At 50.5% G+C, this 26,797-nt stretch overlaps 4 protein-coding genes across 9 annotated transcripts in view; 2 read left to right on the top strand and 2 right to left on the bottom strand.

Moving 5' to 3' along the window:
- Window positions 1-7,358, top strand: part of Myrf (myelin regulatory factor) — a 31,881-nt gene extending 24,523 nt beyond the window's left edge. For 3 of the 4 annotated variants that reach the window (XM_026777310.1, XM_026777309.1, XM_026777311.1), the window contains 10 exons: window positions 207-275; window positions 640-720; window positions 902-990; window positions 1,080-1,253; window positions 1,452-1,703; window positions 3,090-3,177; window positions 3,385-3,459; window positions 3,792-3,897; window positions 4,951-5,025; window positions 5,162-7,358. In XM_026777310.1, the coding sequence (XP_026633111.1) occupies window positions 207-275; window positions 640-720; window positions 902-990; window positions 1,080-1,253; window positions 1,452-1,703; window positions 3,090-3,177; window positions 3,385-3,459; window positions 3,792-3,897; window positions 4,951-5,025; window positions 5,162-5,242 (1,090 nt within the window). In that variant the 3' untranslated portion in view covers window positions 5,243-7,358. The remainder of the gene's footprint in view (window positions 1-206; window positions 276-639; window positions 721-901; window positions 991-1,079; window positions 1,254-1,451; window positions 1,704-3,089; window positions 3,178-3,384; window positions 3,460-3,791; window positions 3,898-4,950; window positions 5,026-5,161) is intronic. The other variant, XM_013354655.2, reaches the window with a different exon arrangement.
- Window positions 7,359-7,938: 580 nt separating this feature from the next.
- Tmem258 (transmembrane protein 258) lies at window positions 7,939-12,358 on the bottom strand. Of its 2 annotated transcripts, none has more exons than XM_005369626.1 (4): window positions 9,891-9,897; window positions 9,398-9,507; window positions 8,457-8,593; window positions 7,939-8,044 (listed from the first exon to the last, which is right to left on the bottom strand). In XM_005369626.1, exons 1-3 carry the CDS (start codon window positions 9,891-9,893, stop codon window positions 8,467-8,469), a joined length of 240 nt encoding a protein of 79 aa, XP_005369683.1. In that variant the 5' UTR covers window positions 9,894-9,897; the 3' UTR covers window positions 7,939-8,044; window positions 8,457-8,466. The 2 variants fall into 2 exon arrangements, with proteins under 2 accessions (XP_005369683.1, XP_005369682.1); XM_005369625.3 differs by lacking the exon at window positions 9,891-9,897 and adding an exon at window positions 12,275-12,358 and having other exon boundaries at window positions 7,942-8,044.
- A 98-nt stretch (window positions 12,359-12,456) lies between these two features.
- Fen1 (flap structure-specific endonuclease 1) lies at window positions 12,457-18,037 on the top strand. 2 transcript variants are annotated; one of them, XM_005369623.2, is made up of 2 exons: window positions 12,457-12,727; window positions 16,071-18,037. In XM_005369623.2, exon 2 carries the CDS (start codon window positions 16,090-16,092, stop codon window positions 17,230-17,232), a length of 1,143 nt encoding a protein of 380 aa, XP_005369680.1. In that variant the 5' UTR covers window positions 12,457-12,727; window positions 16,071-16,089; the 3' UTR covers window positions 17,233-18,037. The 2 variants fall into 2 exon arrangements, with proteins under 2 accessions (XP_005369680.1, XP_005369681.1); XM_005369624.2 differs by having other exon boundaries at window positions 12,457-12,843.
- A 2,240-nt stretch (window positions 18,038-20,277) lies between these two features.
- Window positions 20,278-26,797, bottom strand: part of Fads1 (fatty acid desaturase 1) — a 17,103-nt gene continuing 10,583 nt past the window's right edge. Inside the window, exons 7-12 of the mRNA XM_005369621.3 lie at window positions 24,286-24,380; window positions 23,413-23,510; window positions 23,138-23,234; window positions 22,846-22,925; window positions 22,639-22,764; window positions 20,278-22,400 (exon numbers count right to left, since the gene is read on the bottom strand). Coding sequence (XP_005369678.1) covers window positions 22,349-22,400; window positions 22,639-22,764; window positions 22,846-22,925; window positions 23,138-23,234; window positions 23,413-23,510; window positions 24,286-24,380 — 548 coding nt within the window. The 3' untranslated portion in view covers window positions 20,278-22,348. The remainder of the gene's footprint in view (window positions 22,401-22,638; window positions 22,765-22,845; window positions 22,926-23,137; window positions 23,235-23,412; window positions 23,511-24,285; window positions 24,381-26,797) is intronic.

The following is a 26,797-nucleotide window of genomic DNA, read 5'->3' as shown; positions in this document are numbered from 1 at the left end:
CCAGGCCCTGGAGTTGAGGAGGACCATGGACTGGGAGTAAAGCAACTGAGGTCAGGGAAGGTGGGCTGCCTAGCCTGTCTCCTCCTCCAGGGTCTAGGAAGGCCTGTGTGCAGACATCACCTGGGAAGACCACAGAGTGTGCCATAGAGAGACAGTGTTGGGTGGTGGCTTGCGTTCAGACAGTGACCCTTTTCTGTGGCTCCCAGCGTGGTGTCTATGTCCACACTGTATGTGCTGAGCCTGCGCTCCGAAGAGGACCTGGTGGATGCTGATGGGTATGTCCCTAGGGATCGGGCTTCTGCTAATGGAGAGTGACCTGGGTCAGAGGCATCTCCCTCTAATGGGGTTCAACCTTAGGCTTAGCCTGCCAGAGCTTGTTAGGGTGGGAGGGGTGGTCTCCTGTACAGTGGGTGCTTTCTACTGTCCCCGTCGGGCCTAGTCAGTATTCCTTCAGGAAGGCCACCTTGTGTCTTCTGGAAGACACTTGTAGGAAGAGGGAGTGCTGGGAGGGAAGGCCAGAGCAGGACCTTGGGCTCTGTCTGTCACTGTCATGCCCCAGCTCCTGGGGCTACCTCTGACTGTGTCTTTTCTCTCTCCTCCCATGTCCATCTCCCTCTCGGTCTCTCTGTTGTTTCTTAGCTCTCTTGCCGTGTCCACTTCCTGTCTCCTGGCCCTGCTCCGGCCCCAGCATCCTGGGGGGAGTGAGGTCATGTGCCCATGGTATGTGTCTGACTGAGCACCCCTCCCTCCTCTGGCTCCTGCTACCCTTCTTCCTGCTTCTGCTTCATATATTCCCTCTCCGCCACCTCCTGCCCATCCCTGCTTCTCTGGGACTCCCAAGCCCCTCAACCCCACCTGAAGGCTCTCCCAGTGCCTCTGAGCTCACCCCACTCTTCCTTAGCAGGTCCAGCCAGAGCCTCGGGACCACACAGCTCCGACAGTCCTCTGTGACCACTGGAATGCCGGGCACACAGCCCTCTTTGCTGCTGGGTGTGTGTCTGGGGGATGGGGTGGGGCAGGTGGCTGTGTGTGGGGCTTCAGTGTCCTCCTCCAGCTCATACAGCTTCTGGTTTCCTCAGTTACCAGTTCAGCCTCAGGTCCAGCTCTCCGTACTTTGGACCTGTGCTCCAGCCAGCCCTGCCCCATCGTCTGCTGCTCCATTCCCACGTCCAATCCTGCTACAGATCCTAGTGTTGACCCCACTGCTACCCCTGCTCCAAGCCCCAGGCCCAGCCCCAGGCCCAGCCACTCAGGTATGGATGTTTTAGGGGCCGGACCAAGGTTGGCAGGGCTGTTTGGTATTATTTGCATCCAGAGGGAAGGTGGGAGGGATTCCTGGATTGAAGGTTGGGAACCCATGGGAACCAGAAAACACAAGAGGGTTCACAGAAGCTCAGGACAGGAGGCAGCTGGTTCCCCTTTTCTCAGCTTATCCTTGCTTCTGTCTATAGGCCCCAGCCAGATGGCCCCGCTGCCAGCCACCAACATCAGAGCCAAATCCTGGGGCATTTCAGCTAATGGCATCAGCTACTCCAAGCACCCCAAGAGCCTGGAACCTCTAGCCAGTCCTGTGGTCCCCTTTCCTGGGGGGCAGAGCAAGACCAAGAACAGTCCCAGCCTCAGTCTCCACAGTCGCGCCCGCAGAGGGGCCCCTCAACTCAGCACAAGCCCTGCCCAACTCGCTCAGACCCAGGACCAGCTAGGTACTTGCTGCTTTCAACACTTCATAGCCGGCCGAGCCACAACGCTGCCTGGGCACAGAACTGTCAGTCAGCAGACATTAGTGATGGGGCCAGAAGCTCATGTAGGTCGTATCATTTAATCCTCACAACTTGGATGGGGAGAAAACTAGTAGGCAAAGCCCTTGCTTTGACAGCATAAAGACCAGGGTTTGATCCCTAGAGTGTACAGGTGTGATGGCACATACAGAATCCCTGGACCTCACTGGACAGCTAGCCTAGCCTATTTGATGAAGTTCCAGCTAATGAGAGACCTTAGTAGGAAGGCACTGTTGCCATGGTTCAGAGGAGGAACTGGAGACTTAGGTGAAGGGACATATATCTCCCATCAGTAGTCCAGCTAAAATCTGTCTCCACGGTGCCGAATTCCAGATTATGTTTATTTTGTCTCTGTGCCAGGGTGAAGAGGGTGAGGTACTAGGACCTCAACCTCAAATCTTTGGTTTTAACCAAGACAGAACTCCTTTTTGCACCCAAGTGTTCTTTCAGGCTGACTTGTATGTTTTCTGGGCTCCTGCTCGCCTTAACCAGGGTCTCTACACTGAGATATGGGCTTTGTGGCTTAGCAAACAGAAACCTAGACACTGTGGTCTGTGCAGAGACAGATGTTCAAAGTGGTGGGGGCAACCCCAAGGGTCGGAAGCTCACCTCAGCTTCGTGGGTGCTCGAGACACACATGACTCTGCCTGATGACCCAGGAGGGCAGCGACCAGAGAAGGCTTCCCTAGAGGAGGTGACACTGAGCCATCTTTGAAAGACATCTGGGGTTTGCCTAAGAGGAAAGCCATTTTGTCTGTATCAGGTGACATCATGGTATTGTGGGTGCTGCTGGAGACCTTGGGTTTATACCTTAAAGAACTGAAAATGTACCAGGTCAAGCAAAGGTTCAGAGGCCAGTGACCATAGCTTCCCACATCTGGGGTAAAGGACAAGGCAATAGTCAAATGAACGCACAGCCTCAGCTCCCCACTGCACATTAATGGCAATGAGGGTGACATGCTACCTGCCCCCCCCCTGTTGTGTGGACTACTCTTCTGCCCTTCCATGGCTGGTTTCCCGCTGAGCCCAGAGCTGGGAAGAGTATGGAGCAGAGGCCTGAGAATGGGTTCCTGTGCATGGCTGGTCGGGGAGAAAGACCACTACCGGCTTCTGGGTATCTTAGCTCTGTGAAGGCTCTTGGGAACTAGCTGGTTCTAGGGCAGCTGGGAAAAGGATGTGGTATAAGCCTGCTGTGAGGGTCTGGAAAGAATCCGGCTCACACTGGGGTGTGAGTGAAAGTCCCAGTGTGCTGCCACTTGCATTCTCCCTCATCCCCTCCTCACCATGGCCCAATGGCCTCTCTTCTGACAGACCCAGTGCCATCCCTAACCTCCATCCAGCTGCTGGAGAATTCCATGCCTATCACTTCCCAGTACTGTGTGCCAGAGGATGCCTGCAGGTAGGCTGGGCTCCCTCCTGTCACCCCAAAGGGAGCCCCTCAGGGGCCATGAGTCCAATCAGTTCGGATGCTCAGATCTTGGCCCTTCAGGGAGGAACTTTTCCCACAAGTTCTGGCAGCCCCTTTCTAGGTTTTGAGGGCTTCAGTACGGAAGGAGAGGGAGACTGGCAAAGCGGCCTGGCTGAGGGACCGTCTTTGTCCCTCTAGGCTTGGAAACTTCACCTACCATATCCCTGTCAGCAGCAGCACCCCGCTACACCTCAGCCTGACCCTACAGATGAAGTGAGTGCTGGTATTGGGGAGGGAGGGAGCCACTAGAGCCTCAGAAAAGTCAAAGCTGAGTGTCCACTACATTTCTCATGGCGGGGGCGGGGGCGGGCGTGTGTGTGCCCGGCTGCTTGGGGAAGGGCTGCAAAGAGGCACTGCTGCCGGGGTTACGTGGCTGTAAGATCCTGCCTCTCTGGGACTACATGGGATGGTGGGAGAGGTTTCCTCCATCCCAAGCTGTGGACTACTCTGCGTGGTTCTCAGGCTCTGTGAAGATACGGCTTGTCTTGGGTGGGCCTGGGCTACTCAGATGGGAACCCCATTCCACTAACCCACTTATTCCCTAGTTCCTCCGTCCCTGTGTCTGTGGTATTGTGCAGTCTGACATCAAAGGAGGAGCCCTGTGAGGAGGGGGGCTTTTTGCAGAGTCTCCACCCCCACCAAGATACCCAGGTAGGGGAAGGTGGGAAGCTGGGGGCTGGCCAGGTCGCAGATCTTCCTCTTCCCTGGATAGTGATCACCAAATGATGGGGAGCAGAGGGCAAGGGTGTGTCTCCAGGAACAACTGCAGCTGGGATCCTGTGTCTGCAGGAGGGGCGTGCGTGTCAGTCTTCATTCCTCCGGTCTCTGTTGGGGATCTCCATCTCCTAGGACAGTGGCCAGGGGAGGAGAGTGTTTCTAGGGACTGATCTGGGATGAGCATATAGTGCCCACTGCAGGCAGAGCTGAGCTCCCCACCTCACTCCCGGGGAGGCAAGAATACAGTCCACAGCCCCATGCTCAGGGCAGGGCAATGACTGACTGAGGTTAGACGAGCTCTGGGCTCAAGGGGGAAGGCTGACTTGAGGTCCTGCTGCAGCCCAGCTCATGGCGAGTTTTGCTCACTTGTGTTTATTCAACAAGTATTTATTAAGGCCCCTCTCATCTCCTCCCCTGTGCTTCTATGAACCCACTCTCCAGGGAGGGAGAAAGGACATGCATTTTAATGTATTTATACCGTGAGCTGAGGAGGGAATAGATGAGGATCCCAAGGGAGGAGATCCCTGGCCTTACAGAGAAGGACACTTAAGGGGAGAGGGACAGCCAGTGAGTCACTTTTAGCAGTGGGGCTCTGGCCTAAACTCACCCAACAGAGGCCAAGTCAAAGCCTTAGGTAAGACAGGTAATTTGTTCCTGGCTGCTGCCCATCCCCTCCCTGCGCCATATTGTGAGATAATCACAAAGCCTGGGGCTGAACCTAGCTCTGTCACCTGTGCATCTCTAAGGAGGCAAGGGACTGCTTCCTGTCTGTGAGCTGTAGGTGTGGGCAGGGTTAATGAGCATAGAGCACCAGGAGCTACAAGACAGGAGCTACAAGGGAGGCCAGGGCCAGGGAAGGCAGGCTGGGAGGGTGGCTGCCCCTGCTCTCTAAGAGGAATGGGCTCCCCCTGGGCTGTGATGGCCGTGGTGGGAGGAAAGCTGGTTAAGACAAGGCTGCCCTGCCCTTTCTCTCCCTTCTCTCTCTAGGGCACCTCTCATCGGTGGCCAGTAACCATCCTGTCCTTCCGTGAATTCACATACCACTTCCGTGTGGCACCACTGGTGAGCACATAGGCCCACCTGCCCACAGAGGCAGAGGGTGTGTCTATGCAGTATGGGGCTTGGGAAAAGAATAAGGGCTTTGCAAAGTATGGTGGGGCTTGGCAACCACCTCACCCATCACTCCCCTTCCACACAGGGTCAGGCCAACTGCAGCTCAGAGGCCGTCAGCCAGCCAGCCACAGACTATTACTTCCACTTCTACCGCCGGTGTGACTGAGCTGCCTCCTGGGGCAGCGCCACAGCTGGGATTGGGTCCCCGGGCCCTTAACACTGGATGCAAAGGTGTTACACTGGAGCCTGCTGCAGGCCAGCTCTCTGTTCTTTACTGCCTCCCTTTGGCTGAGGAGACTGGAAATCTTCACACTGGAGCTGCTGGGCAAGCTGGTTACCCTCACACAGTATAGAGGGGGCTAGAGTGACCAGCATCCTGGGCCTTCCTTCTGGCCACCTCTTCTTGGCAGCACAGGAGCAATTCATGGCTGTCTAGATATGGTTGCTGGAAGGCTCAGTGCGGGGCCCTGTAGACAAGGGGAAGCTATGGCCCAGACTTGTCCACTCCAACTCTCCTTGCCTTCCCTTCTGAGCTGTGGTGGAGAGAAGACCCATGGGGGTTGGACCCAGACCTGTAACACCTAGCTGGACCCCATGAGTTCATAGAGCGTCGAGAACTCTCGCTATGCTGTTCCCAGGAGGGACAGCTCGGTAGTACTTTCTGGGGCTTGACTGTTACATTAGACCTGGATTTCTAAGCTTTAATGTGGTTGGTTCAGGAGAGTTCTCCCTGGGAGAGCTTAGCTCCTAAGAATTCCTGAGACAGTTGGGGCCAGCCCTGGATGGCTGGAGAAGCTGACTTTGTGCCTTAAGTCTACTGGTGTTTGATGGAGTCACCCTCACAGATCTGAACCAGTGGGGCCAATAGGCCAGGTAAGCCTTGGACCCCTGAACCTGGAGTATCCTGGAAGGGAAGGTGTCCTGTGAGCGCCCAAGATCTGTGTTCCTGGGAGCTTCCCAAGCTCATGATGGAGTTGGTGACAAGATTATTCTCTGAGCAGAGGAGCAGGAATCCCTGCAAGCAGTAGGCCAGTTTCCACTGGAAAGTGGATGCAGATAACGTTATTAATGATGTAACTACTAAATGCACTTAAACCAGGACAGCATGGATAGGAAGGCGCTGGAAAGCTGAGTGGGCTTCAGCATGGAAGGACCCTGGTCCCCCCAGATCAAAGCTCCTCCAGGCATACATCTATGCTTGGTGGGCCCCATCTCTGCCTCTTCCACCCCAGGAGACGAGTGGTGGGTTCGGGCTGAGATTTTACTCAAGTGACACTGCAGCATTTCTTAGCAGCACCCTCAGCATCCTGGAAGGAGCGCTGCAATCATTAGTTGTCATGGGCTCAGCAGTGGGAAAGGGAACTGCTCAGACCCTGAGGACACCAGACCTTGCCTTTTCCAATCTCCCATTCTCAGCTCTAAACGGGCGCCTATTGATAGCGAAGTGGAGTCTGAGAAGTCCTGCTATGGATCTCAAAGCACTTTTCCTCAGGACAGGGAAACAGCAGGGATACCTTGCCCCCAAGCTTGCTACCCAACTTGGCTCCATTCCTTTATTCTGCCATAGGAATCATGGCCTATGCCTTAAACCACTCTGTTCTGCTCTCCTGCAGGGTAGTCTTCCTGCAGTGCCTTAAGACTGCTCAGCCCCACTGCTTTAGTAGCATGCTGGAGCTCCCTCACGAGGGGCAAGTGTTCTTGGACTGTGGCCCCTCAGTTCTTAACTGGAAAGTGACCCTCCACTACCCCCTGGAGTCCATCTGGACACAGCCAAGCTACACCCACTGGCAGCTGCCTGTTTGCATGCCTGGGGAGGGGTCCTCAATGTGAGTTGGGCCAAACTTGGGCTCCAAGCTGCTTGAGGGGGTCAACTTCGGACCAAAGTCGCCTTAAGCCCCAAGTATGAAAGGGCTTATGGGAAGGTGAAAGGGCCACAGGTTGGAAGCTGACAGCCTGGCATGCCCTCCCTTCCTCTCCCTTCTGGTGTGTTCCTATAGCCACTGGGCTAACCTCTCCCTTGCTTTAAGCTGTACATAGGGCCCCCAGCACAGACCCCTGCCCATGATGTACCCCTTAGTGGCCTGTGTGTTCATAGAGTGTCTCTCCCTTCCTGTTAACTCCCCATCTTCTCCTTGAGCTCTGATTCCTATTTATCATGTACTCACTCTGACTCTGAGGAAGGCAGAGGGAAGCCACTGGGCCTACTTGCTTCCTGTCCCCAAACTATCCTTTTCTTCTCAAGTAAATATACATATATAAATAAATGTATAAATACTGCTTTGTATCTGAACTAGCCTCCTGGTGTCTTCTTGGGATTCTTCTGGTGGAAGGGAAGCCATCTGAGGCCAGGCTAGCTAGAATCCAGTTTCTGAGGTACCTAGAATATCCTGGTTCCCACACCAGAGGACCAGAAAGTCACTCCGTATCTTTATGCCCCTCATTCTTGGATTTGAGGGTGGGGTTGGTCACATACACCTCCAGCAAACCTTCTTCATGAACCTGCCCCTCCCACCTAGAAAGAATCCACCTAAGGGAAGAAAACAGGTTGAGCCTACACGACCACAGCCCAAAATGGGGCTGAGTTCAGAGAAGACTGGCCCAGGGCAAAACTGATTGCTGCTGGGCCCTGCAGAAGTCCGTCCAAATCCACAGAAACAGGTCTGGGTCCTTCCTGCTCACAGGCGAGCCTCACAGCAATGACAAGATGACACTGTCCTCACCCCGGGGGAGACAATGCAAACCTCAGCAACAGGTACTGGTGAAAGGCAGAGAAGTGTGGAAAAACAGTCAAGGATACTCCAGGAGATTCCCGTACCTCCACACCCCACTCCCCCATCCCCATGGAATGGACATGAGGCCGGCTAGTCACACATCTGCCTTTATTGTAAACAGCAGTTGGGACACTTGTAGCAATGGTAAAAAATTAATTTACAAAAGCAGGGACTTGGTGAAGCTGCCTGGTGGGTACCTGGAAGAGGAAAGCAGAATGCAGAATTAAGAATGAGACCAATGACCTTCTGCCCCCCCCTCCCCCCCGTAGCCCTGTGTTCCTTGAGCAAGGGCTATGCAAGAGGTCACCTGTTTGGTGCTCATCTCTTACTTCCCAGATCCTTTCTAAGTCATTAGTATAACTTGAAAGAACACAGATGTAAAAACACAGGTAGCCCTCACCCGCATGCCTACCAAGTGCAGCCCAAGCTTGAGTGAGGCCTTGATAATATGGAGAACTCAGAACTGACACACCAGATCACAGAGAGGACTGGGGAGAGTGTGATGTAGCCCAGTGTTTCTGTCTCCATGAATCAGGAAAGACAGGACCCACTGATATGGCTGGAGGAGGCTTCTTCAGGAATGTACCATCTTGTTACTACAGCTCTTACCCTTGGGGACTCATACGTAGATGCCAACCCAGAGCAGGAGGAAGAGGACTCCAAAGCCCATGAAGAGTGACGCCACCAAGGAGATGAGGAGCTCTTTGTAAATGTCACGAGTGTACTTGGTGGAGGTGACCTCGTAACTAGGAGGACTGTTAAGGAGAAGCCAAGAGAGCTGGCGCACACCTTTAATCTTAGCACTTGGGAGGCAGAGGCAGACAGATATCTGTGAGTTTGAGACCAGTTGTCTACAGAACTAGTTCCAGCACAGTCAGGGCTACACAAAGAAACTCTATCTTGAAAAACAAACCAAAAAAAAAAAAAAAAGGCAAAAAGGAGAAGCAAAGATGGACTACAGCGCAGGCACTGTCCAGGACCACTCAGCATGGGGAACACAGGCTAAGGGCTTCCTGCAGGCTTGTCTGGCTTGGTGCTGCCAAGCAGAGGGGACCAAGAGATGACACAGGCCCTGATGCTCCATACCATACCTCTAACACCCACGAGGGAAAGAAGACCACAGTAGTTAGGCCAATCACCTCTAATCACATCTCACAGTACAGCTAATACTGACGCCACTTTCTGACACTTGAGCACAGCCCTGCTTAAGACCTTTCTGCTGGGTGGAGGTGCAATCCCAGCACTCTCCAGAGGCAGAGGCAGTGAACCTCTGTGAGTTTCAGGTCAGTCATGTCTGCACAGTGAGACCCTGTCTCAAAACAACCCCCCCTAAATATCAACAAACCTCCTTTCGAAACTTAGTTCAGTCTCAAGAGCAAACAGCTAACTTGAGGTTGGAAAGCGAGGCCAAGGCCTGCCTTTCCCTATACTCACCTTGTCCCAACCCCACCTCAAAGGGAAATGTAGCAGGGTGCAGTTACCCAGTGTGGTTTCTCTCTCAGTTCTTTGGCCACTAACTCTGGCTCCCTGGCTGCTCAGTAAAAGGATACACGAAGAACCAGGCGGTGAAGAACATGCCGATGGCCAGAAGTACCACAGTCAGGTGTGGGAAGACGGCTGGGTTGACAGGGCTGGTGTACCTACTCATGGCCTCGAGCTCCTAAGGAAGAAAGGAGATCAATTTTAGTTTCAATCTGGGCAGACCCTGGAGCAGCCATGCAAGGCGGAAGACTGTTAGAGGCACACCTCAGCCTCGGAAATGCAGAACTCCTTCAAGTAATTCACTATGGGAATGGAAATTACAATAATTTTGTGTGTGTGTATGCTTGTGTCTATACACATATATATGTATATATGTGTGTGCATTTAAATTTTTTTTATTACATTTATCTACTCTGCATGTGTGTGGTGCAGGTTATCATCGAGCACATGGGGAGGTCAGAGGACAACGTGCAAAAGTTGGTTTTCTCCTTCTACTGTGTGGGTCCCAGGGACTGACCTCAAGTCACCAGGCTTGACAGCAGGTGGATTAACCTGCTGAACCATTTTGCAGATCAGCCTCCCTACTCACTTTCTTTTCAAATTTGTGGAGGTCAAAGGACAACTTTCTGAGAGTCACCTTCTGCTGGGTCTGAGGTGAGGCCTCTCTCATTTCTGTTTTCTGGGTCACTGTGACATGCACTCCAGGTCAGTTGGCCCTCAGGCTTCTGAGCAGGTTTCCTGCTTCCATTTTCCACCTTGCTATATGAGTCCTGAAATTACCACACCTGGCTTTAAAACTAATGTGGATTCTAGGATCCACACTTAGGTTGTTAGACTTGTATACCAAACCCTCTTACCCACTGAGCCATCTCTCCAGCCTTACAATTACAAGTAGGGACATGGCAGACTTTGTGGTAGGGCATTTGCATAGTGTGTATCAAGTCTTGGGTATGAGCCCCAGGATTGAGAAAAAAACAAACAAACAAAATAACAAAAAAGCGGAGGCTACAGCTTTTCTTTCAGCGAGATAAGAAGAGCAGCTGAAGGGCTTGAGAGATGGCTCAGTGGTTAAGAGCACTGGCTACTCTTCCAGAGAATCATGGTTCAATTCCCAGTTACCACATGACAGCTCACCACTGTCCACAACTCCAAGAGCCAACATCCTCACAGAGACATACATGCAGGTAAAATGCTGATGCACATAAAATGAAAATAAGAAAACAGAAGAAGAAGAAGAAAAGAAGAAGAAGAAGAAGAAATGCAACTGAGCTAGGGGCACAGGCAAACAAAGGGATAGAGACTCTTAGGACTTTCTAGACAGTGATCACTAAGACAATCATGGATCTGTCTGAGAAAAAACACATAAAGAAAACGCCTGCTGGAGCTGGAGAGATGGCTCAGCAGTTAAGAGCATTGCCTGCTCTTCCAAAGGTCCTGAGTTCAATTCCCAGCAACCACATGGTGGCTCACAACCATCTGTAATGGGGTCTGGTGCCCTTTTCTGGCCTGTAGGCACACACACAGACAGAATATCGTATACATAATAAATAAATAAATATTTAAAAAAAAAACGCGTGCTGGGTTGGAGAGATGGCTCAGAGGTTAAGAGCACTGGCTGCTCTTTCAGAGGGCCTGAGTTCAATTCCCAGCAACCACACAGTTGCTTACAACCACCTGTAATGAGATCTGGTGCCCTCTTCTGGTGTGCTGGCATACACGCAGACAGAACTCTGTATACATAATACATATACATGACTTAAAAGAAATACATACATAAACTTAAAAGAAAAAAAAACAAAAGAAAGAAAGAAAAAGCTTGCCCACAATTTCCATTGCTTTTGGACTTGTGTCCAGACTCTAAAGCACTAATCTGTGCAGGAAGCCAAAACCTAGACCACTACACAGATATCAAGCTCTAATTCAGGAGCACTTTTTTCACCACATTAGGAGGGAACCACAGGGATCTTCTGGCAGAAGATAACTGGTGATAATAGCTTTACTGAATCACTGGGGTTTGAGTTGAGTAGTTATACCAGTATTTGTTTCATAGGTCTGATGCGTAATTGGAGAAAGACTTATGATAAATGTTGACACATCTGGTTTACTGCCCCGCATAGAGTAACTGCTCAATAGCTATTTGTTTCCTTCCTAAGACTGCAGAGAAGCTCATGAGATAATGCCCGTGAAAGGGATATAAACGTAAAGTTCTGTACAAATGTTAACTTTCATTGTCACTTGCCAGCCAATGCTTCTAAAGTCCAGAACATAACAACTCCAGAGGAGTAAACTGAACCCATTGTTCTAAGAGACACAGGAATTCAATTCAGTAAACAATTATGTCCCCCGTGCCCCCCTAAAAAAGTCAAAGACAATTGCTGCCATTTATGGAGCCTCCAATTGCAGGCCCAGTGTTTGACAACAGGAATACAAAGATGAATAGACATTATCCCAGAACTAAATGCACGTCAGATGGTGGTCACTAGGAGGCGTGGCAGATAAAAGAGAAGTCCATGAAACGTGGCAGGAGGTGTACAGAGACTGTGAGAGCTCCCAGAAGACAGACAAGTGCCTATGAGGGTTTCAAGTGTTTCACCAGGTAATGACGTACATCCAAGGGCCTTGCGAGATGAGTTCGGCAAGGGAAACTTTCCAGATGGAGATAACTGATCAGAAGAAAGAGAAATAAAAGCGCGAAGGTATTCAAAGTGCACCCTACGCCCCTCAGCCTTATAATCAACAATATCATAAGCCCATTGTGATGGAACCCTCTGTCTGAGAAATCCATGGCAAGGGGCTTGCTGTCCCCGTCCCCAACTCAAACACGGCTCCAGCAGCGACCCACCCTCGGGTCACGGAATGCTAAGGACTCTGCGAAAGAACGCGATGTGGATCGGGCACCCAGGGATCCTGGCCCACAGCCCTGTCAGCAGCTCCCGCCATCTCACCATTTTGCCCCGCACACGATAAACCACCGGTCCACCACCGGAAGAACACGTCGGCAGAAGCAAGCGCGTTAAGCAAAAGGAAAAGGATGTGGTCCCTCGCGCGTGGCATTGTGGGACTTGTAGTCCTGCGGTTTCGGGTGTAGAGGTGACTGGGACTATGAGGACTTGGTTCGAGGGCCTGCGATCGGACTATGGGAGAGGGTAGTGCAGGGTCTCAGTTTTAATCGATTTTTCCCGGAAATAAGGCCCACTGTGAAAGCTGCTGTCGGAAGTGACGGAGCCAGTACTACATTTCCCAGAAGGTTGTTCGCGGAGGGCGGGTCACGTGATTGGAGCGCGGGCTTTGGAAGGCGAAACGACTTCGCCTCAACAGCAGAAGAAGGGGTCGTGACTGTCCTGAGTACGGTGGAGTCGCTGGACCACCGCTAGCTGCAGAGGCCTCGTGCGGTCAAGGTAGGGTGAGGCCTCGCGGAAGCGTCTCTGAGAGCTGCGGGGACCGCGGGTGCCGCAGTAGGCGGCCCCGGCCTTGGACCAGTCGCGCTGTCCCAAGTCTCTCTCTCTCTGCAGAGGTACGAAGAAGGTGATAACCTTTCCCTATGAGGACCAAGGCTCCTGTACCAAAAACACTAGAAACGACTTGTTCAGTAGTCCCCTTTCGTGCCTGCGTCTGCGGGGTACTGCGAGAGGAAGACGGCTACTAGGGTATTACTAGATTTGGGGGAGAAATGGGATTCGAGAGAGGTGACGAGTTTGTTAGCTCGCAGTTCGGAGGGGAACTCTGAAGCAGAACTTCAGTCCACCGGAGAGACCACAGCCTGTTTCTCTGAGGGCCCTTGTGAGCTCCGGGGAGGTTTTGTACCACTAAGGAAATGACATCAAGAAACCTGGTTTCTTTTTTGTTATTTTATGTTCATTGATGTTTTGCCTGCATGTGTGAGGACATCAGAAGCCCTGGAACTAGAGTTAAAGACAGGTATGAGCTGCCGCATGGGTGCTGGGAATTGAACCCGTCTCTGGTAGAGCAGCCAGTGTTCTTAACCATTGAGCCGTCTTTCCAGCCCCTGAGACACTGCTTTCTTTTATTTCTGGCCGTGGGAGGTGTGGGAAAAGCCCTAAGGACATTTCTGGAGAAGGGAAGTCTGAAAGATTCATTTCATTTAAGGCTTTGCTATCTGGACAGAACAGGTTCCCCTCTGACACGGTGGGGACCGTCTGGTGCTCATTCTAGCAAAACAGTAAGGGAGGCGTGAAGCAGAGAATTGAACGGGGGAACATCAGCACAGCATCTTGTGATGTGTGCTTCCATCCGGTGTGTCGGTTGACTGGTTCTGCAAGGCAGAAATGGTTCTTATTTTACAACTCAGACCACAGAATAAGTGATTTCATTGTGTTTCACAGAGCTGGAGATGTGGCGCAGTGTAGAGAACTTGCTAGAACTAGCATGTGTGAGTTCCTAGTCCACATTGTTTTGGTTTTGTTTTAAATTTAACTTTATTTTATGTATTTTATGTGCTTTGGTGTGAAGGTGTCAGATCCCCTGGAAGTGGAGTTAGGGACAGTTGTGAGCTGCCATGTGGGTGCTGGGAATTGAACCCGGGTCTTCTGGAAGAGCAGCCAGTGCTCTTAACCACTGACCCATCTCTCCAGACCCTAGTTCCCATTGTTACACAAGCTCAACACACCAAGTGGTTTCATGGGTGGTGGCCGGATTCGAAGTTGGACTTTTTGGGCTTTGTTTTGTTTTTTGAGACAGGTTTCTTTGTGTAGCTTTGGAGCCTGTCCTGGAACTTTCTTTGTAGAACAGGCTGGCCTGGAACTCACAGAGATACGCCTCACTCCCAAGTGCTGGGATTAAAGGCATGCATAGCCACCACTCGACCCAAAGCTGGGCTTTTTATTTGATTTCTGGGGATTCAGTCTGGATTTTCATCCTTGCTAGGCAAAGCTGCTGTTCCAGTGAGCTACATTCCTCAGCCCTAAGGCTGAACTTTTGCTGCTTGTATTCATAGGGGAACCGCAATAATACAAGCCAGGAAGAAGTGAGAAAGGTTGGCAGGAAGAAGACACAGCTGAACAAAAGAGAGAGGCGGGGCTTTCAATTAGGCTTCCATACTCTACAGGTGCTATGCCTGCTGAGATGTTTGCATCCAGGAGGGGAAGTATAAGTGTCACTTAGGTTTCAGGAAGACACCATGAAGTAAGGTTGGGAACAATTAGAAGAATTGATAGGATTTTCAGGATTTTCCTATTGTATGGCAGTACTATCATTGGACAAGCATGATGGTGTTAGTAAATTACCTCTTAGAAAATTCTTTTATTATACATTTAACACATTAAAATATGACTACTGATACATGCAGATTTCCCCTCCCTCCCAAGATAGGGTTTCTTTGTGTGTATTCCCAGCTGTCCTGGCTCTCACTTTGTAGACTACGCTGGCCTCGAACTCACAGAGATCCACCTGACTTTGCCTCCCAAGTGCTGGAATTAAAGGTGTGCACCACCACCCGACACATAGCAAATATTTTTGCTTAAGTTGGATTGTCTTTCCCAACTTAAGTTTTTGTTTGTTTTTTTGAGACGTGGTCTTACTGTAACCCTGGTTGGCCTGGGACTTGTTATATTAACTAGGCTGGCCTTGAACTCAAATTCTCTGCCTTCCAAATGCTGGGATTAAAGGTGTAAGTCACTAGTGCCTCAGGAGGCAGAGATAGTCATATCTGAGTTTGAGGTCAATCTGGTCTATAGAGCATATTTCAGGACAGCCAGAGAGCTGTTACACAGAGAAACCGTGTCTCAAAACAAGAAAAATCTTTAAAAGCCAGGCATAGTGATACACAACTTTAATCCCAGCACTCAGGAGACAGAAGCAGGCAGATCTCTGAGTTCAATGCCAGCCTGGTCTACAGAGCTCATTTGAGGACATCTGAGGCTACATATAGAAACCCTGACACCCCCCCCAAAGGCATGTGTTATCACTCATAACTGGCCCCCCTTTTATTTAAAGTCCACTTAAAGAAAAATATTAGATGAAGGAAAATTCTATTTCAATTGGAAGGGGAAAAATTGTGAGGATAGTTTTGAAACCACTGCCCTAGGAGCAATCTGATGGAAATTTTGAACTACAGAATTGTAGTATTGGGCTCTGACTACAGCTTGCCAGCTCTTAATTCAGGACATGTTGGAGGAGTCATGAGGTTCATGGTTCAGACTTAGTGTTGGAAGAAAGTACAAACAGGAGGACTTCAAACTCCTCCAGCATCTTGCTAAAAACAAACTCTTAGGTGCTGAGGGAGATGCTGAAGGGAGGGCTAGAGCATGTGAGATGGCCACTTGGTCCTCATTCAGAAGTGTTGCATCAGTTAGACATCTGTAGGGAAATAATAAATCAGACATAGCCAGTTTGCATAGCTGGTATTTACCTGCTCTTGAGGGCTCACTTCTGCCATTATGATCCTTGATGCTGATGAAAGTTGAAGTCATTCTTTGCATGACAGATTGTGCTGTTGTTATTTGGAGCCCTTAAGTTATCCAAGAACATCCATGGTCTCAGTTCCCAAAGCACCCAGATTAGCCCCTGATGCTTAGGAGGCCTGCTTGTTAATTGGGTGCGCTGTAGATCTTGAATGATGCATCTTGTTCACCCTTGCATCTTCTGCTCTGCTGGCTTGAATGAAGTCCTGTTGTGTTTCCTGTTAAATTTGATTAAACATGAATTTGGTGAATGCTGCCAGGTATATTCTTTGTTCCTTTTGTCCTCCAAGATCCCCTTCTTATTTGTCTTTCTTTGTTTTAGCCATTGTTCCTGTGTTACCATGGGAATTCAAGGCCTTGCCAAACTGATTGCTGATGTGGCTCCCAGTGCCATCCGGGAGAATGACATCAAGAGCTACTTCGGTCGCAAGGTGGCCATTGATGCCTCTATGAGCATTTACCAGTTCCTTATTGCTGTTCGTCAGGGTGGGGATGTGCTGCAGAATGAGGAGGGGGAGACCACCAGCCACCTGATGGGCATGTTCTACCGTACCATCCGCATGATGGAGAATGGCATCAAGCCTGTATATGTCTTTGATGGCAAACCACCACAGCTGAAGTCAGGTGAGCTGGCCAAACGCAGTGAGAGGCGCGCCGAGGCCGAGAAGCAGCTGCAGCAGGCTCAGGAGGCTGGGGTAGAGGAGGAGGTGGAAAAGTTCACAAAGCGGCTGGTGAAGGTTACCAAGCAACACAATGATGAGTGCAAACACCTGCTGAGTCTCATGGGCATCCCATACCTTGATGCACCCAGTGAGGCAGAGGCTAGCTGCGCTGCCCTGGTGAAGGCTGGCAAAGTCTATGCTGCAGCCACCGAGGACATGGACTGCCTCACTTTTGGCAGCCCTGTACTAATGCGACATCTGACTGCCAGTGAGGCCAAGAAGCTGCCCATCCAGGAGTTCCACCTGAGCCGAGTCCTGCAGGAGCTGGGTCTGAACCAGGAGCAGTTTGTGGATCTCTGCATCCTGCTGGGAAGTGACTACTGTGAGAGCATCCGGGGCATCGGGCCCAAGCGGGCTGTGGACCTCATCCAGAAGCATAAGAGCATCGAGGAGATTGTGCGGCGACTGGACCCCAACAAGTACCCCATTCCAGAGAACTGGCTCCACAAAGAAGCGCAGCAGCTCTTCCTGGAGCCTGAGGTGCTGGACCCAGAGTCTGTGGAGCTGAAGTGGAGCGAGCCGAATGAAGAAGAGTTGGTCAAATTCATGTGTGGTGAAAAGCAGTTTTCTGAGGAGCGAATTCGCAGTGGGGTCAAGCGGCTGAGTAAGAGCCGCCAGGGCAGCACCCAGGGTCGTCTCGATGATTTCTTCAAGGTGACTGGCTCTCTCTCCTCCGCCAAGCGCAAGGAGCCAGAACCCAAGGGACCCGCTAAGAAGAAAGCAAAGACTGGGGGAGCTGGGAAGTTTAAAAGGGGAAAATAAATGTGTTCTCCCCCTCCACTGTCCCCCGGCCCCAGGATGTCTGCTTTGTACCCTCAGCTAGAACACTCTTCTTTTGGAATGGAGTCTACTTCTTCCCAGAGCTACCCTCCAGAGCCTTTCTTGATCTTGTGGCAGGAAGGCCACAGCTTCACTTTTCCTCATTTTTAACTCAGGAATGACATCAGACTCAACGTCAGACGCAAACCACTTCTCAGGCAGGTTAGTGGACACTGCAGCCATTGTTTGGTGAAACTGAAGCAAAGCAGCACATTTTAAAGGAAGGAGGAGAGAAAGGTGGTTTGGGGTGGGAGTGTGTGGAGGAGATAATATCCCGGCTGGCCAGCTGGTGGATGGGAGGTGACTGTGGACCTCGACTGCTCTTTCCGATATCACTACCCTGAAAGACAGCCGGCAGCCCAGGCTTAGCTGATGGAAGGAGTCTGACTGACAGTGGTTTTGATGACTGACTGGCTGTCTTGTGGGCAGAAACTTGAACGTGGGGCTGGTGGGTCTACAGTAGTATTTCAGGGGGTAAAAAGGCAGTGTTTTAGCGTTTGGTTCGTAGTTTTGTTTAGTCCCATTCTCTCCAGTGCTGGGCATTGAACCCAGAGCAAGGCAAGCAAGCATACCTGACCTGTAGCCCCAAGAGACACTGTTCTGATGGCCTTTCTGAGGCAATCAATTGAATTGAAGCTTTGGGGAGAAGCAGCTGTTGTTCATGTGCTATTTCTAGTTTAAAAGATGTGAAGAGAAAAAAAATTAATAAAATTATAAAAGTGACCAGAATGTGGTGTCCTTTGAGGACGTTTGAAAACAGACTTGGGATTGCCCTGGTAACAAGTGGTTTGTTTGAGAGTGACCACAAGGTGGTGCCATACCCCATGTAATGTGGCCTCAGCAGCTATGGCGGCACCAGCCTTTTGTACTTGGGAGCCTGCATAGCTTGAATGGATTTCACGTGCTCCATCTACTCTCTGCAGTAAAGGAGTCTCTTTGAGCAGTCTTTGCCATTTAGATCAGCTTTCTCATAATGTCCAGGCGTGAACAGCCGCCGTTCAGAAACCTTGTTCCTATTACATTTCAGGTTTTTAGGATGAATGTTTGAAAGCTTTAGAGTGCGGGTGCCTTAGTGTTCTCTAGAGAAATAACGGAACGGATAGAATGAGTTATATGTATTGAAAGGGGTTCATTAGAGGGTCTTACAAGGCTATGGTCCAGGTAGTCTAACAGTGGATGTCTGACAAAAAGGCCAAGAACTCAGTAGTCCAGTCAGTCCACAGGGATGTTTCAGCTGGTCCTCGGTCTTCATGAAGACTACTAAAGAAACAGGTTCTCGGGCTGGAGAGATGGCTCAGAGGTTAGGAGCATTGCCTGCTCTTCCAAAGGTCCTGAGTTCAATTCCCAGCAACCACATGGTGGCTCACAACCATCTGTACTGAGATCTGGTGTCCTCTTCTGGCCTGCAGACATACACACAGACACACTATTGTATACATAATAAATATTTTTTTTTTAAAAAATAAGAAACAGGTTCTAGCACTGGAAGAGGAATGCCTCGGGGAGAGGGTGGGCAGACAAGGAGCAAATGCTTCCTTCCACGCCCTTTGTGTGGGCTGCCACTAGAAGGTGTGGCCCACATTTAGGGTAGGTCTTCCTATCTAAAATCCTAGCCCAGCTGCTTGGGTTTTTAGTTTATTTTAGATTGACAACCATGGTCAGCCATTGCAGCTGGTAAAACATAGTGGGGAGCTAGCCTTTAGTTCTGATCTTAACAATTCTGTAATAGCACACAGCTTTAAGTTGAAATTGTCCCGACAGATTGAGTAGAAGATAGATACTATTGGTTTTCAGTCGTTTAATATTGTTATATGGTGGGGACAGGTGTGTGGGGGCACATGTGGAGGTCAAGACAGATTTCTGGGATCTTCCTCACTGCATCTTAGGAAGATTGAACCAAGTTGTCAGGGCTTTTTCACCTTCTGTGTCATTGCACAATGGTTTCAGTGTCCGCCCTAGTGCTCCCCCATCCCCCACTACAGCACATACACACACACACACACACACACACACACACACACAGGGTCTCGCTGTGTAGCCCTGGCTGGCCTGGATCTCAAGTAGACCAGGCAAGCTTTGAATTAATATTTTCTAGCTGAAGTCTTTGGTGAAGGTAAACACTATAATATTGTATCCTGAAGGCATAGTAAAGCTGCATTAATTTGATTCTAGACCTGCAGTGGCCGTGAGCTAAGGAACTGCCAAGACTGCATTCACTACACAGCACAATGGCTTTTAGGAGCTTGTTACCCTGTGGCCCGCAAGCATTTAGAGTTCTGGCTTGCTTCTTTAGATTTGAACTGCTTAGCCTTTCCTCAGAGTGTGCTGCTCTGTGCTTAAAGACTTGTGAATGCTCTGATGTTTTCGCTGTTTAAGCACAGTGGAGCGTTTCAGAGGCATTGCTCCACAGTCTGAGGCAGCATTGGTGAAGAGATAGGCAAACAGGACTTCGAACCACTTCAAAATCAGAAACAGGCTTCAGTGGAAAGTTGAAGGACCAGAGGGTGAGGACAGCGAATGGTGACATCCATGGGGTCTGACAGGAGTACCGCAGCGAGTGGCACAGCATCTCCACAAATGGGTATCACGGAGGAACCTGGCTTTGTCAGCCCATCCTTGCATGGTTAATCATGATCCTTCTGCTCAGGTTATACAAGGGAACTGGCAGTGATCTGTGTTACAGCAGCAGCACCAGGGAATAGTGTCTGTATTGATACGTGTTTTTGTACCTGTATGTTTGAATGTCAAGGGCCAGAGGTCCGTATCAAGTGTCCACCTTAGTCACTCCATCTTACTTTTAGCTAGCAAACTCCAAGGATACGGCTTCCCCTATGCTGGGTTGTAGACCTCCACATCTGGCTTTTCCATGGGTTCTGGGGAATCTGTCCTCGTGACTGGACAGAAAGCGCTTCACCAGCTGAGCCAGCTCTCCTGCTCTGCACCAGGGAACCTGGCACACATGTGCGGACAAGCAGTGTAATTTTAAATGAATAACAACATCCTTTGGTCCAAATTAATTTTTATTTTTTAGTTTAATCAGGATTTAGTAATGACATTGGCACACACATATGCTGACATTAGGCCCAAGTGAAGGAAATGCCTTCGGCCAGGAAGTAGAAAGATAAAGGTAATAAAGATAAACATGGATGCTGGAGTTAACAAAGTTACGGGGAAATGTTTTGCCACTATCTACATACGCAAAAGTGACATTCCCTCAACCCTATTTTCTTATCTCAGCAGTGGAGTTGAGGCACCTCACTTTACCTCTGCAACATTGAGTCCTGTCACTCCATGTCCCTTGTGCCTGCCTATGCAAAGGCCACAGTGAAGGCTGAGGAACGCCACAGTGGTTCAGGTGCTCTGAAGACCTGGTCTGGTACAACTGAGCTCAGCCTGGCAGCTAAAGGCTCAAAGCCAGTGGGCTTGACAGGCTGGTAGTGTCACACTCTTGCCCCAGGTGGCCGGGAGCAGGGATGGGAAGGGACAGCACCTGTTCTGGAGGGAGGGAGCCGATAAAGGTTTTCCTATCCAGCCTGCTTCAGACAGGTTTTCCAGCAAGGCCAGCCCCTGGGAAAGATCTGAGCTTCTACAACCTCCCCTCCCTGGGCATTGTCATAGAAAACTTATGGAACCCTGCCTGTCACCCTACTGTACCCCCACAGAAAACTTAAGGAATCCTTTTGGTCACCATACCACACCCCAACATCTTTAACACAAACACCCTCATCTTGACCATCTACCATTTCTCCACAAACGTGCTTTTTGCTTTGCCTTCTGCTTGAGGATCTCTAATTCCAGACAGATGGTTAATACTGTTGAACAGGCAATGAAATAACGCCCGTGGGTTTGGGGAACGGGAGCACGCATGTGGATGTGCAGGAGTTCAACTTCCCTGGGCACACTCCTATGTTCTCTGGGAGAGTGAGTTTAATTTTCATACTTTTTATAAAACCAGATTACAAAATCCTATTTCATTGTTAGACTGACAAGCTTTGTCAGAAGTTACCTAAATTCTTGGCTGGCCTCCAGAATAAGACACTTGAACAAGCAGAGGAGCTGCCTTGCTGGAGCAGCGGCATGCATAGATCTCATTGATACTAACTTTATGGTTTGTGACATGGGATCGTGCTACACAATGCTGGAATGTGACACGGGAAACATGGAGGGACATGTCTGCTTAGAGCACTGACACTTTCGTGATGGAAACCTCGGCCACTTGTGCTGATGGCTGTTTTCTTGAACTCAGAATTACAGGCTGTGACATAAAAGGAAACTGCAGGTATGGGAGCCTAATTTGTCCAGGAGGAAGGAAGCCCCTTCCTTGCTTGTGTATTCCTTGGGAACTGGTTAAAAGAAGTGAATCAACAGATTTTTATATTTTTGGTTGTGAGCCTAGCCTTTAACGGCTGAGCCATCCCTCCAGGCCAATCAACAGATTTTTAAAGGCTAGTAACTCTGTCATCCATTTTGTCAAGAGCTAGGATCTCATGTTCTCTCTGAAACCTGGATGGAACAGGAAACCAGAATTACTCATGCCAGGATCCTCCAGGGCCAAATACCTCTCAAACCACAGCCCTGGCCTTTGCCCTGCCAACAGCTTCTCCCAGTAGTCAGAGGCAGACATGGTCACACACAGCTCTCAGCAGCAAGCTAAGCTGGGCAGGAACTGTGCCAGGTTTCAGGATGCTATGCATGAATGCCCCCTTTCTAAATCTTGTTCAAAGGCCAAGAGACTAATGGAGAGGGTAGAGAGTTGGAGACATAGCCTAGTGAGATAAGAGGGGGGGTTCTAGGGTGAGGTTCCTGCTTCGTGCTGGGCTCCATTGGGCCACCATTTACCTCTGCCAAAGTACAAGAAACAACAGAACATCTTTATGTCCCTACCTCAGCAGTTCTCCCCTCAAGTTTGGTACTCAGAAGGCAAAGGAGGCAGGTATGAACACAAACATCTACATCCCCTAACCCCTTGAACATTCGATTCATAATGGCATTGTTCCTCCAGCTCCGACTGCTTTGACTCCAGCTGTCCTCTTCTCTCCTGGATGGAGGGCTGCTGCTGCTATTGGTGAAGATACGCCTCCAACCAGAGCTGCCCCGACTCCTTCAGTGAGCTGGAGGGACAACAGGGGCGGACAGGGAGGGAGGTGGGGGCTGAGTCATCCACCTGCAGACATGTCCTCTTCCCCTCACGTGCCCCCCCACCCCGAAGAAGCTAGCTTGGTCACAGACCAATACCACCCTGCCGCTGCCATGGTGATGCAGATGACCAGGAACCCCCCCCCCCACACACACACTCCATGCCACACCACCCTCTGTTCCCTGCTGCTAATTCCCCAGGTTCATACTCACTAAACAATGTCAGCGAAGGCTGAGAGCAGGGGCTTGGTCTTGTACTCGATGCCGTGCTTGGTGCACAGGGATTGCACCAGAGGTGCCACTTTGTAGTAGTTGTGTCGTGGCATCGTGGGGAAGAGGCTTCAGGAACAGCAGGGTAGTTAGTGGCTTCTGCTCCTCTGCCCCTCCCCCACCCTCTGCTTCCCGGGTCTCCCCACTCACTGGTGCTCGATCTGGAAATTGAGGTGGCCACAGAACCAGTCATTGAAGGCTGACTGCTCAACATTACAGGTTGCCTGCACCTGGGAGAGAGCCAAGGGATGGTGGTTTCCATGTCACTGTGCCGTCTTCCCTAGGGAGGCTGTCTGAAACTGTCCCTACCTCTGGTCCTTCAGTGGGAGATAGCTCCAGCCAACAAGGCAATGCTGTCTGAGAAGACTAGTTTTGGCTATCACTGCTCACCACCCACCCTTTTCAGAAGCATGTCCAGGTCCTCCAAGTGACTGTCCCTTACCTGGGTGGAGACCCAGTCCACATTCTGGTCATAATCGATGTGCATGGGGATATGGCTCATCTGTGTCACCCACACAAACCAGATGCTCTCCAGGAACCTGTTAAATATGACACACAGCCACAAATAGTACAAGCAGAGCACTGAGTTCTCATTCCCCAGTAGCAACATCAGCCCGTGACTCTCTCAAGGCCCCACTCCCAAGACCCCAGCATGGCCCCCAGACCCATCAGCACCTGCACTCTCCCTGCCAACTGCTACATTCCATCAGACACTACCTGACAAGGACGAAAAGCCCCAGGAAGCCTTTCAGCCCCACCAGGGGCATGTAAGTGACGAGGAGGCGGACATAGAAGCTGAGCATCCAAGCCAAGTCCTGCAGGGCAAACAGGAGGGTGGCACTGTCCCAGTAGCTGCTGCTCCCTTTTCTCCCTCCCCATTTATCTGCTGTAGTCACCACCTCTCCTGGTGTGTGTGATGGCACTCAGTGATCCTAGTGGTCACCCAGTCCCCTGCCTGTCCCTTCACAGGGGCCCCCCAGTCTCTCTGGGTACAGCACCTCCCCACGCTGTCTAAATGCTGCCAGATAGATGTCTCAAGACCCCACTGTCTGCCACTGTGCTGATGTAGTGGAAACTCCAGGTCCTTTTCTGCAGTGAACCAAGCCCCATACTCTTCCCACGACACTGGGCCCTCTGCACTGTGTTCAGCATCCAAGCTCACACCTCGGGTCCCAGCTTGTCTGCTCAGGGCCTGTCTTCCCCACATCCTACGTCTGCCAGCCAGCCAGACCCCTTTGGGGATCCCGGAGCCCCTTCTGCCTGCATGTTTTCCCTTGGGTCTACTACTTTCAGCTCCATCCTACATTCCCTGAGAGAAGGGACCATCCACCTTTGTTTTCCACACAGTTCCTGGAGTGCTGTGCAGCTAGGGAACCCCAGGAGACTGGCCTCGTGAAGCCTGACATGGGGAGGCAGGCCACACATGAGCCCAAGCCACTTAGTCTCATCTAGAGAGGAGAATCTCCACCCGATTCTACTCTGCTCCTGGTTGGGCTTGGAGACAGTCTCTGTGCCCCACAGGGCACACCTTTTCCCGGACAGGGTACTGGAAAACCTGGCGTGTGGGGTTTGCGGGCCGGGGATACTCACCATCCATTTCTTCCGCTTAAAAACAAAATAGAAAACATACGACTGGAAGTAGAGAGGCACCAAGGCTGGGGGGCCAACTGGGGAGGAAAAGGAGACAGGGAGGAGGTGTGAGCAATTGGGGTGAGAGGCCTGCCATGGCAAGATGAACCACCTCCCCCCAACCCAGGCATAGAATCACCTCCTGTCATCCCTCCTCACCGCCTTAATGCTCCTCAATTAACTGCAAGCCGTGGGCGTTGAGGGTGGGCACAAGCCTAGAGAAGGCCACCTCTGCAAGAGGATGCCAAGGAGACTGATGTCTGGGAGCAATATCCCTTCCTCGTGGAGGAGGGCACGGGGAAGCTTAAGCCTCAAGCATGGCATGTACTCTACTGCGGTCCACAGTGCCTGGACCACAGCCCTGCCCCTGCAGTTCCACCAAGCAGGTCAAAGGGCAGGGGAGGAACTCCGCTGACTCTTCACAGTCTGAGGCATACCTGATGCTCCTCCACCCACGGCATGGCAATCTCCATCCATAGCTTCTTCAGCTTGATATGCCAGACTCTAAACTTCCTTTCCCCCCTCCCTCCTCCCTTCCTGCTATGTGTCCAATGTGTGTGTGTGTGTGTGAGTGTGGGCCAGGACACACATGTTGATGTCAGAGGACACACACACACTGGGGCAGAGGTGGTGACTGCGTACATTGATCCTCCTTCCACTGTGAATTTCAGGTATCAAGTTCAAGTTGCCAGGCTTTTATCAGCTAAGTGATCTCACTGATCTTCCATCTTCATTTTTTTGAGACAGGGTCTCTCACTAAATATGAAGCTATTCTGATTGACCCATACCCAGTGCTGGGATTACAGGCATGTGCCACCACCCCTGGATTTTATGTTGTGTTCTAGAGATCCAAATTCGGGTCCTCATGTTTGCACAGTAAGCCCTAGGCCTAAAATAATAATAAGAATTATTATTATTTTAAAGACAGGGTTTCTCTGTATAGCCATAGCTGTCCTTGAACTCAGAGATCCGTGACGTGGGAGTCTGCTGTTTTGTGTTGATTTCATTGGTTAAATAAAGAGAGTGCCTTGGCCCTTTAAGAGGACAGAAAATTAGGTAGGCAGAGTAGACTGAACAGAATGCTGGGAGGAAGAGGAAATGAGGTAAGACGCCTCAGACAGACTCGATAGCTCATCTCGATAGCTCATCGCCAGGGCACACGCGATGAAGCTCCGACCTAGGATGGACTTAGGCTAGAATCTTCCCAGTAAGCGCACCTTGGGGTGCTACACACATTATTAGAAATGGGCTAGTCTAGGTGCGAGAGTTAGCTGAGAAGAGGCTAGATATAATGGGCCAAGCAGTGTTTAAAAGAATACAATTTGTGTGTTGTTATTTTGGGTAAAGCTAGCCGGTGGCAGGAGCTGGGTGGCGGAATGCAGCCCACAGCTCCCACAACAGATCCGCCTACTTCTGCCTTCCTATTGCTGGAATTAAAGGTGTGTACCGCCATTGCCCAGACTAAAATTATTTTTATGGAAGTCTTTATTCAACCCTGTAACACGTCCAGCTTTCTCTAGAAGAGACAGCCAGCAATAAACAGTTCAAATAAATTCCTTAAATTCTTCCCCTCTCTTGCTTTAAAAACCTGGAGCCCTTGCAGGTGTGGTGTCTTGTGCCTGTATAGCAAGTTTGAAGCCAGCCTAAGCTACATAAGACCCTCTCAAACAAAGCCAAAACAAAACAACAAAACCTATAAAAGTACCCCCTGGTTCCTAAAACTTGAAGTCTTAAAGGAATTTTAAACCCAATTTTGGGCATTTTGCAGCAGGCTTTCAAAGCAGGGAATAAATGAGAAAAACTTCTGCTCAGTTGCAGTATTCCTTCTTAGGTGCCACTGCCCGGAGTGTCATCCTAAGTGGCCCCACCTTTGTGTGACGAGGTTTAAGACAAGGTCTAAAACCAAATCAGGAGTCCCCTGCTGACTACTCAGTTTCTCCCTGGAAGCTAGGGTGAGACTGGAGGACTAAGTTTGTCCCCGAACACAAATGACCAACCAAGCATTAGCCCATTGACTTTACTCAGTGGGCAAGGGCATCTCCTCGCAGGAGGGGAATATCAGCAGGCTGAACTTTCTCCTATGATGGGGGAGAGTCTTCTGTTTTGTGTTAATTTCATTGGTTAAATAAAGAGACTGCCTTGGCCCTTTACTAGGACATAAAATTAGGTAGGCGGAGTAAACAGAACAGAATGCTGGGAGAAAGAAGCTGAGTCAAGGAGTCACCATGATTCTCACTCCCGACACAGTCGCAGGTTAAGATCTTCCCTGGTAAGCCACCTCGTGGGCTACACAGATTATTAGATATGGGTTAGGGCAATATGTAAGAGCTAGCCAATAAGAGGCTGGGACTAATGGGCCAGGCAGTGTTTAAAAGAATACAGTTTCCGTGTAATTATTTCAGGTAAAGCTAGCCGTGCGGACGGCTGGATGCCAGGGACGCAGCCTCGCCGCTCCTACTACAACAGAGTGGCG

Source organism: Microtus ochrogaster, unplaced genomic scaffold (assembly GCF_000317375.1).
Source record: "Microtus ochrogaster isolate Prairie Vole_2 unplaced genomic scaffold, MicOch1.0 UNK56, whole genome shotgun sequence".
Lineage (NCBI taxonomy): Eukaryota > Metazoa > Chordata > Mammalia > Rodentia > Cricetidae > Microtus > Microtus ochrogaster.
This window is presented reverse-complemented; position numbering and strand designations above follow the sequence as displayed.